General features: G+C 27.2%; 1 protein-coding gene across 1 annotated transcript; it reads left to right on the forward strand.

Annotated features, from left to right (window-relative positions):
• Positions 1–2,570: 2,570 nt before the first annotated feature.
• LOC119612743 (protein disconnected) lies at positions 2,571–9,400 on the forward strand. Its single transcript, XM_037968599.1, has 2 exons — positions 2,571–2,690; positions 7,562–9,400. The coding sequence occupies exon 2, from the start codon at positions 7,647–7,649 to the stop codon at positions 9,045–9,047; it is 1,401 nt and encodes a 466-aa protein (XP_037824527.1). The 5' UTR covers positions 2,571–2,690; positions 7,562–7,646; the 3' UTR covers positions 9,048–9,400.
• Positions 9,401–11,406: the final 2,006 nt, after the last annotated feature.

Below are 11,406 nucleotides of genomic sequence, written 5' to 3' on the forward strand. Positions count from 1 at the left end.
AGCACCTCTTTACACCAGGATTTCAATACACCAAGACGAGTGTGTTTCATCAAGGAAACATGCCCCGAGGGGACGTTAAAGCGGATGAAATACATTTTATTATTAATTCAAATATTAGAAAGACTTTCTTATATTAAGGTAGCTGAAGAATATAACGCTTTAAAATATACGCCATCTTTAGCGAATCTCACGTTTTTAAATTATACCCAAAATTTATGAATTTGTAAATTATTTTTTAATATTTTTAAATTATACCCAAAATTTATGAATTTGTACAGATTAAAAAAACCTTATTGTATTCAAAATTTTGTACAAAAATTTGTTGATTTTCTAACAAAAATTTAATGAAAATTGTAATTGTTTAAATCTTTAATAATTACCTAGCAAAAACAAAATACTTTTCAATAACTACATATTACATATTGTCTGGATTAAATAGAAGTAGTCTAATAAGGTCTTACTAATAATGTGTTATATATAAATACTTTCTAATTCATTAGACATCTTGCCAGTGAAGATATAGAATCTGTATACGTTTTATCATGCGATTTACAATGACTACATTTTCTAATTACTTGTAATCGTTTGTGGTAAGTGCTTGCCTCCAATGATATCACCATATTCAATAAGGAAATAAGTAAATATTAGCTTTTTAACTGCTTACGAGGTAATGAAAGTTTTTACTGGGTATGTTATTAATAAAGGCTAAAAACTTATAAAAATATAAAGAATTTAATAAAGAACTTTGAATATTTTTCAAACATTTCTATTGTATGTAAGTGTGTTTCACACACTAGAATAAAATAAAATTTCCCCCTAAAAAACCCTTCGGATCCTTTAATTACCTTCATCTTTTTTTGAAATATATTCTAACAAAATTTGGTATTAAAGAAAGAACTTGAAAAAAATCGTATGCTCGGCGCTTAAGAAAATAATTTCCACCTTTTTCTAAATAATTTAAGTAGGCGAGTAAATAAAACAGATTAATTAAAGTACATATTCTAGTACTTGTATTGAAAACAATATAAAAATATCGAAAATCTTTACAAACACACAATGAATTTTCCAAAACTCATATTGTAGTAAAGCAAAAAAACTCAATAAATATCTCTCTAGAAAATAAGTCTAAAAAACTCTTTACAATTTTATTTCTTTAACTAAAAAAATCACTCAATTAAACTGCCTTATCAAAAATATTAAAATAATTCATGATTTCATTCTCTTAAATTTTGAGAAATTCTCCTGAAAAAACACTGCCTTATCATTTCTACTAGTTGTTACGTGCTTAAGAGCAAGAGTTTGTTATTACTCTGAAAGAAGTTCAAAATAATTTTATTGAAACCTCGAAAACAGAGACACATCACCATCGTCAACCTCTTTACATTATGCCTGTGAGTAATGTCACTCGAATTTTGAATCGAATACTGTTGAGAAAATAAACACACATACCCATAAACTCATTTATCACACCACAACAACAATATCACTCACACCTTAGGAAAAAGAAATAACCTCAACTAAGAGTTGTTGAACTGTTTGCTGGCTGCTTGCTAAGGTGAATGAGTATATTAGAGTGTGTGTGTGTGTGTGTGTAAGTATCTGTGTTTGAAAACATAATGGTGCTAAAGGCAAAAGAGACAAATATTACAAACACACAATCATACTCAAACGAAATGTATTACACACAGATTCATACATGTGTATTTCATACATGAGTATTTCATTTAATGGAATAGAGATGATGTTTTTTATTGTTGTTATTGGTGGTGGTGGTGGTGTGTATGATATTTTTTTTTGCTGTCGTTGTTGTTTTTCTTTCTTTTTATTATAGGTTTGTATGTAGTTTTGTTTGTGTTTTGTTGAGATGTTGCGCTTAGAGCCGAAGTTGCTTGTCACTCGCTGGAGACATTTGTGGGCAGTTGCGTTGAACTTGTCGTCTTGTGCGTATCTTGTGTTAAATACAAAAAACAGATACGGAGTACGGATACAAAAACCAAACAAAAAAACTTATATCAAATACAAAAGAGTGCTCTTTTATTTGCTGGATATATAAAAACGTTCTATAAGATACTCTTTTACGTGTTTTTCTCGTATATTTAAAGTGTCGCCAAATAACATACAAAAACAATTTTCTTTTTTCTCCATTCCCGGGTTTATATTATATACTCAGAATATATTCTATCCACCACCAATAACAACAAGAACTAACTCTTGCTCTTCTGCTTTAACAATAACAACAACATTACCGTCACCATCAACCTCATCATCAGCCAAACAATTCATTGTGAGCTCTTGTGTATCTATGTACAAGACTCAACAGTCAGTGTCACCCACGACATCACAAGAAGTGGACATATAAACACACACAAACATTTAGTTAAAAAAAATAATAAAATAAAAATATTGGTTTGAGGCAAAAAGTGGAATATTTTTATATGAGTATAAGAAAAACTAAAACAAACGAAAACATTTTAAGAAAAATAAAAACTGGATTTTGTGTTTGAGAAAAAAAAAATGAAAATATTATTTGTAATGGAATTGTTATAAAAAAAACTATAAGTGCTTAACAAAACAAATTAAAAACAATTTTATTTAAAAAAAATTTTAACAAAAAATTTTTCCAAACTCAATTTATTAAAAGGATTTGAAAGCGAATAATTTTTTAACAACCAAAAAAACTAAAAAACAAAGTAAGTATTGCCACAAATTGTAAATTTTATAAAGCCGTCGGTATTTGGTATTTTTAAAAATTTAACAACCGACGGAAATTTTAATTTTTAAAAAAAAATTAGTTTTTCTTTTAAAGGAAATACTTTTATTTCAAAATCAGTTATTTTTAATTTTGTTAAACTAAAAATTTCCCTTGAGCAGAAAAGCTAAAAATGAAGAATTTTTCTTAAAATTAGAAGCTATTAAGTTAAAAATACTTCAAAATTTTAAATTCCTTGAAATTTTGAAAATTTCCCTTTTGGGAAATTTTAAGGGAAATTTTTAATATTTACATTTTTGAACTTCTCAGACCCAAAGCAACAAAAATATGTTAAGAATTTTGAAAAATTAACAAAAATAAAAATTTCCCTTTAAGAAAATCTAACAAAATTTCAAAGAAATTGAGAAAGTTACCAAAATTCTACTTTTTCGAATTAAAGTTCAAAATCAGTTTAAAGAACTAAAAATTCATGTCATGAGACATCATGACATGTCTTGTTGACATTTATTTGAACAAAAATAAAATTTCAAATTTATTTTTTATTATTATTCTTTGAAATTTTAATTTGACAAATGATTGACAAGTTAAGTATTTTAATTGTTGACGGTTTTTTTTTCTAACCTTTTTTGGTTTTGCTTTATGTTTTATCATTTTATTTTATAAATGCAATGATTTTTGACCTTGTAAATTATGAAGCTTGAAATTAATATTTCAAAATTATTTGAAACCTCAACAAAAATGCTTTAGTTTCTCACATTAAAAATAGCAAATTATTATTAAATATTATTATTAAACTGTGAATAATTAATTTAAATAAGAGCATAAATGTCTTCCTAGTTGAAGATGAATATGGTAATAAAACAAAATGATTTATGATGAATTTTGAAATTAATTTGAATTGTTATATTGTTTCAATGGAGTTTTTTTTTAAAGAAATTTAAACAATTTGTTAAAGGAAATTATTAATTAAAAAAAACGTTTGGTTTGAATTTAAGATTTTTAGCTCAATTACAAAAATTTCCCTTATTTTTAAAACTCTTGTTTGTATACTTTTTATTTGAAATATTTATTTTTCTCTACATTTTAAAAATTTAATCTTGATTGACAGTTTTAAGTAGTCAATTGAAAATTGTTTGCATATTTAAACATATGTTTGTTTTAAAGGCTTATACAAGTTTGAGGTTGACATATGACTATAATTATACAAATTAAAAGTTTAGTTTTTTTTGTATTTAATGGAATTATAAAAATTACATCATGTTTTCTAGAGAGATTTATTTTAAAATTTCCAACTAATTTACATAAATATAGAAATTTTATAGTAATTATTTTGTAACAATGTTTGTTTTCGTATAAAAAAATTAAAATAATTATTTTTTTTTTCAAAATTTTGAAAATTTCCCTTTTGGGAAATTTTAATTTCTTTAACAAAATTTCTTGAAATTGAAGGAATTTAAAGTAAAAGTTTATAATTTAGAGGAAATTCTTTAAAAATTTCAAGTTTTCCTTTAAGAATTTTAAAAAAAACTTTGAAAAAATTTCAATATTTTTTATAATTGTTGTAAAAATTAATATTTTTTTAAATAAAATTGATATTTTTATAATAAAAAAGCATTTAATTTGATTTTTACAGTAAAGAATAGCCTATTATCACGAATTCCGTCAAATTTTGAAAATTTCCCTTTTGGGATATTTTAGGGAAATTTTTAAATTTCCTTAAAAATTAAAAATTTAAAGAAAATGGAGCTAAATTAACATAATTTTAATGAATTTGTTAAAAAACTAACAATTTCCCTAAAACAAAATTTAAAAAATTCACAAAAAATTTCAAAATTTTTTCAAAATTTTATTAAAAATTCAATAATCGTAAATAAAACCACAAATTTCTTTAGCAAAAGTTTAAAATCTATGTGTTAGTAATAAAGTATAATTCAATTTTTGCTACATTTAAAAAATTTCCCTTTTGGGATATTTTAGGGAAATTTTGAAATTTCCTTAAAAATTACAAATTTAAACAAAATGGAGATAAAATAATATAATTTTTACGAATTTTCTATAAAAACAAAAATTTCCCCAGAACAAAATTAAAAAAATTCCAAAAAAATTTTAAATTTTTCAAAATTATTTCAAAATTTTATTAAAAATTCATTTTCTATAAATAAAACCACAAATTTCTTTAGCAAACGTTTAAAATTTATGTTTTTGTAATAAAGGCTATTTCAATTTATGGATTTTTGCAACATTTGGAAAATTTCCCTTTTGGGATATTTTTGGGAAATTTTTAAATTTCCTTAAAAATTACAAATTTAAACAAAATAGAGATAAAATAATATAATTTTTACGAATTTTCTATAAAAACAAAAATTTCCCCAGAACAAAATTAAAAAAATTCCAAAAAAATTTTTAAATTTTTCAAAATTATTTCAAAATTTTATTAAAAATTCATTTTCTATAAATAAAACCACAAATTTCTTTAGCAAACGTTTAAAATTTATGTTTTTGTAATAAAGGCTATTTCAATTTATGGATTTTTGCAACATTTGGAAAATTTCCCTTTTGGGATATTTTAGGGAAATTTTTAAATTTCCTTAAAAATGAAAAATTTAAACAAAATGAAATTAAAATAACACGATTATTATGAATTTTCTATAAAAACAAAAATTTCCCTAGAACAAAATAAAGAAAATTCACAAAAATATTTCAATATTTTTCAAAATTCACAAAAATATTTCAATATTTTTCAAAATTTTATAAAAATTATTCAAAATTTTTATATTAAAATTGCATATTTTGTTAAAAATTGCTTTAAAATCTTTAAGATACTTTCAATCATTTTCAATGATTTCTCTAAAAATTTTAATCATTTTCATTTTTTCACATTTCTGTCCTTTTTTCTCTTTATTTTTATGTTTTTATTCTTTTACTGCTTTTTAACTTTATTTTTTAAAAAATTTTAATTATTGTTGATGTTACTACTACCTCAAGGACAAAACATCCATCATCTTTTTAAATACTTTTTACAGCCCTATATTTTTATGTCATTTAACTTGGCTCTTTTTATTATAAGATTTTTTTTCTTTAACCATCTTTTATGATAAATATCCCTCTAAATTTAATGACAGCATTGAGAAAAGGATGACTGCCTTAAAAACCATCACGATCAATGTTATATTGTTGAAATTATTCTCCCCCATTGTAAAATGTAAAATCTTTATGATGCGTTTTTTTTTCTCTATATAATTATATCATTTGTTGTATATTGATTGTCACTGCTAGCCTTAGTCAGAGAGAGAGAGAGAGTGGAAAAAAACTAGTTTTTTTCGAATAATTATAGTTATTAAAAAAATATATCGTGTTTGGTTAAATTGATCACAAAGACAGACAGACATGAATTATACGTTCGATTTATGATTTGTTTTTGAAAGTTCACACATTTGTTTGGTAGATTTCCTGTTTTTATAGTTTTTTTAAATTAATGACAATCTTTTTTTTTTTTTTTTGTAATATCAAAAGAAAAAAGAAGCTGTTACAATGTGCTGCTAAAGAGTAATTAAATTTTGTTATAAAAATAAGAAAACCCAAACTCTGACGCACAAGAAACAACGTAAATTTCTTTAATCGATCGTAAATGTATGTAAATCTGTCATTATAAAAATTTTTTACTAAAGAGTCTTAAAACTTTACTTGGCATTTTGTCACCTTTAATAACAGTTTTTCTTTTCTCTGCTACTCTTGTTAAGCTGCTTAAAACTTGCTTTTTTGTCTTGTAGTTTTATTAAACTTAAAAAAAAACCAACATTTATGTCTCTTGACTTTGATGATTTATTATCGTTTACAATCAGTAGTTGATCATTAACATTTATATTGAATTTTTTTTTTGTTGTTGTTGTTACTACAACGATCAGCACAGATCACTCTACTCAACTAAAAGAAATCTTCTCATCACACTCATAAAAAAAATTTCAAGCTAAATATTTTTTTATTTGTAGAGATGTATCACAGCAAGTCGTCATGTAAATTTTAATTATATACATGTAAATTTCAAACTACAACAAATAAATAAAGGTCGGCTTGTCTCTTGTGGTTTTAAAGAGTTTAATGTGTATGTGTATCTTAAAATCTTTTTTTTTTTAACTAAAAAACATCTAAGCTTAAATAGGTTTTGTTTTAAAACTACTTAATGCCACCACAAACTACTACTAAAAGTTGACTACTGCTTCTGCCTCTAAATACATTTTATATTCTACTGTTTTGTACTCGTAATTTTCAGAGTTTAGTTTAGTTGATTGTTTGTTTTTCTTAGATATAAATATCGATGTTTTCATGTAAAGAAGGTTATTAAGAAAAAATTTTTATGGCTATTTAAGCTGGATCCTACTGTTATATGATCAACAAAACTATTAAGTTTTTTTTGTTGGTCTATGGTTTGTGGTTAAATTTTAAATAAATCAAGAACTAAGTACAGCAACAGCTGTTAGTGTAGCTTTTTAAAGAATAAATGTAAATTTTTAGCAGTTTTAAAGCTTTAAATGGTTAAAAAGATATGTAGATACTAAAAGTAGGAAATTTTTAATTAAAAGTTACTTTTTTAGCCAAAAGATACTTTTGTATCTGAAAATTATTTTTGTATCTTTAAGACAGTTTTGTGTTTAAAACACTCTGTTATACTAAAAAATAAGTTTTGTATCTAAAATATAAAACTTTTGCTTTAAAAAGATACATTTTTATAAAAAAGATACTTTTGTATCTTAAAGATTTGTTTAACCTTGTAAACTTAAAATAAATTTTATTAAATATTTAATACTCTTTAAACATTTAACTAATCATTTCTTTTTTCTCTTCTCTTTTTAGCAAACAACTCCCACAACAACAACAACAACCAAAACTTTAACCCCAAAAATCGTTTAACCGACATACACACACATTCACACACACAATGGAGCATTTAATGACTGCCTTTATGCCACCAGCCTATTTGTTGGGTCATCCTACAGCCTCTGCGCTATCCTCTTCTTCGGCCACCACCTCTCCGGCTACATCACCCACAGCCAATTCCTCTGGCCTTAGTAAGCCCAAGAGATGGGGTTCACCACCCGTTAATATGGGAGGACAATTTATTAATCCTGCTACTGGTAAAAAACGTGTACAATGCAGCATCTGTTTTAAGACTTTCTGTGACAAGGGCGCTTTAAAGATACACTTCTCCGCAGTACATCTTAGAGAAATGCATAAATGCACAGTGGAGGGCTGCAACATGGTTTTCTCTTCGCGGCGCTCACGCAACAGACACAGTGCTAATCCCAATCCTAAACTGCATTCTCCTCACATACGCCGCAAGATTTCTCCCCATGATGGTCGTACCGCCCAACAGTTCCCTCTCTTTCCCATGGCTCCTGCTGGTATCTTGCCCCCTGCTGCTGCTATGCCTGCTTTTCCTGGTTTAATGCCTCCACAGGGTAATGCTTTTGCTCCTCATCCTGCCGCCATGTTTGGTGATTTCTCCAGTCCTCAATTCCAACATATGCTAGCCAGCCAAGAAAGACTATTGGGAGCCCAGCATTCGTCACACTCTAGTGGTGCTTCCAATGCCTCCGATAATGATGATGATGAGGGTTATGTACTCGATGTTCAGGGTTCAAATGCTAGTCAGGGTAGTCACAGTGATGTGGATGAATATTGTCGTGAGGTCGATGAGGAAGACAATGAAGAAGATGAATTGATATCGGTCTCCATAGAAGATGAAGTCAAACCTTTAGCTACAGCCATGCATTCGGAGGATTCCAATGAACCTTTAGATTTCAGCTTACACAAACGTTCCCTGGATTCAATGTCAGCCGCCGAAAGACTTATGGCTAGTCCCAGCAGCAACTGCTCAAGTTTACCAAAACCCTCCAATAGCTTTTCCATGGACAGTTTGTTAGGCAAAAGAAAAAGATCCTGCAGTGAGTCAGAAATGTCTTGTGATAACTCATCTCCCGTAACCATTAAAATGGAAAATGAGGAAGAAGACAGCAACTGTTTGGATCTCTCTGCCTCACAGGCCAGTAAAAAAGTGCAAACTGTACCCTCCGCCCATTCATCACCCCTCTCCCCTGAAGAGCAACATCTAAGATTATTGCAATCACAAATGTTTGCTGCAGCCGCCGCAGCAGCTGCTGCTCAAACACAAAATCCTGAAGGCACAGAAAATACCGCCAATTCACCTCCTCCCATGTGGAATCTACTCTCCGAGGTATATCGTTCCATGCTTTTGAACAGCAGCTCAACTCTTAAAACACAACAGCAACAACAACAGCAGCAATACAATGAAATGTCTACGAATGCCATTTCGGTATAAATGCACAAATAAGGGTTAAAATCACAAAAACCCTTGAAAAAAAACTCCTCACACAAACTCGCTTTAGGTTGTTACCTCAAAATGTTAACTTGTTGTAAAATTCTCATTATTTTTATTATTAAATATAAAATAATTTGTAAATGTATATAAAACTACATTTTAAGTAAAACAAAAACAAATTTTATATGTAAATATTCCCTCACAAAAGAAAAAAGAAATCATCATATTACCTACAAAAGTATTCAGCAATATTTAATTTAATTTTACAAATTTTATTTTTTTAAACTATTTTTTATAAAAATTTATCTCTCTCTTTAAATCTCGCCCTAGTGCAATACTTTGTAAAAAATTAATTTCCCTTTCCTATTTTTACTTTCCCATATTTTAGTCATTTTTTTAATATTTTATAAATAAAAACTAAATTTAATTTAAATCAAAATATAATGTTATTTTTTTCTCTCTCTCTCTCTTAAAAAAAAACAAAAAGTATACGTTTATTTTAATACTTATCAACTGATATTATTATTTTTTTTCACTATTATTATTATAAATGTAAATTATTTTTATTATCATAATTTTTTTAGTCATTTAATTCTACATTAAATACGAATTAAACAAAAAAAAAAAAAAAAAAAAAACACTGTAACAAAATGTGTAACATATCTTGTATCAATTGAAAAACTTTATCATGTAGTTAAATTCAATAAAAATCAAACAGAAAAAAATTTTTAAATGTGAAATATTATTTAATTGCTGCAACAAATTATTTAGAATTAATTAGTATTATGGAAAAAAATTTTCAATAAATAAATGCTTTATTATTACGTGAGATAAATGTAATGAATTAAAAAAAAAAAAAAAAACAAAATAATTTTAGCGAATTTTATATAAACTGAAACAAAAAAACAAAATAATTAAACAAAAAAATAATAAAAAATTGAAAGTTTATTCAATGGAAAAAATTAAATTTAAACTGCATTTTTTCTTTCTCTCTATTTGTGGAATTGTAGCAAAGTTAAGCAACTTTTAAATAAAATTAGTGGAAGATTGGTGTTGTAATTTTGGCTAATATTCGGTTATATTACTGCAACAGATTTGAGTTAAACTGAAATATTCAGACAAGATAGTAATTTCATTTAGGAAATAAACTGTCGTTTCAATATAGTTCTCGCTCAGTTCTAGTTCTAGTTCAGTTCTAGTTCAGTTCTAGTTCAGTTCTGGTTCAGTTCTAGTTCAGTTCTAGTTCAGTTCTAGTTCAGTTCTAGTTCTAGTTCAGTTCTAGTTCAGTTCTAGTTCAGTTCTAGTTCAGTTCTAGTTCAGTTCTAGTTCAGTTCTAGTTCAGTTCTAGTTCAGTTCTAGTTCAGTTCTTGTTCAGTTCTAGTTCAGTTCTAGTTCAGTTCTAGTTCAGTTCTAGTTCAGTTCTAGTTCAGTTCTAGTTCAGTTCTAGTTCAGTTCTAGTTCAGTTCTAGTTCAGTTCTTGTTCAGTTCTAGTTCAGTTCTAGTTCAGTTCTAGTTCAGTTCTAGTTCAGTTCTAGTTCAGTTCTAGTTCTAGTTCAGTTCTAGTTCAGTTTTAGTTCAAGTTCAGTTCTAGTTCAAGTTCAGTTCTAGTTCAAGTTCAGTTCTAGTTCAGTTCAAGTTCAGTTCTAGTTCAGTTCTAGTTCAGTTCTAGTTCAGTTCTAGTTCAGTTCTAGTTCAGTTCTAGTTCAGTTCTAGTTCAGTTCAGTTCTAGTTCAGTTCTAGTTCAGTTCTAGTTCAGTTCTAGTTCAGTTCTAGTTCAGTTCTAGTTCAGTTCTAGTTCAGTTCTAGTTCAGTTCTAGTTCAGTTCTAGTTCAGTTCTAGTTCAGTTCTAGTTCAGTTCTAGTTCAGTTCTAGTTCAGTTCTAGTTCAGTTCTAGTTCAGTTCTAGTTCAGTTCTAGTTCAGTTCTAGTTCAGTTCTAGTTCAGTTCTAGTTCAGTTCTAGTTCAGTTCTAGTTCAGTTCTAGTTCAGTTCTAGTTCAGTTCTAGTTCAGTTCTAGTTCAGTTCTAGTTCAGTTCTAGTTCAGTACTAGTTCAGTTCTAGTTCAGTTCTAGTTCAGTTCAAGTTCAGTTCTAGTTCAGTTCTAGTTCAGTTCTAGTTCAGTTCTAGTTCAGTTCTAGTTCAGTTCTAGTTCAGTTCTAGTTCAGTTCTAGTTCAGTTCTAGTTCAGTTCTAGTTCAGTTCTAGTTCAGTTCTAGTTCAGTTCTAGTTCAGTTCTAGTTCAGTTCTAGTTCAGTTCTAGTTCAGTTCTAGTTCAGTTCTAGTTCAGTTCTAGTTCAGTTCTAGTTCAGTTCTAGTTCAGTTCTAGTTCAGTTCTAGTTCAGTTCTAGTTCAGTTCTAGTTC

The sequence above is a fragment of the Lucilia sericata genome, unplaced genomic scaffold (genome assembly GCF_015586225.1).
Source record: "Lucilia sericata isolate MDLA Ls3-8-SP2 unplaced genomic scaffold, ASM1558622v1 Contig001818F_arrow, whole genome shotgun sequence".
Lineage (NCBI taxonomy): Eukaryota > Metazoa > Arthropoda > Insecta > Diptera > Calliphoridae > Lucilia > Lucilia sericata.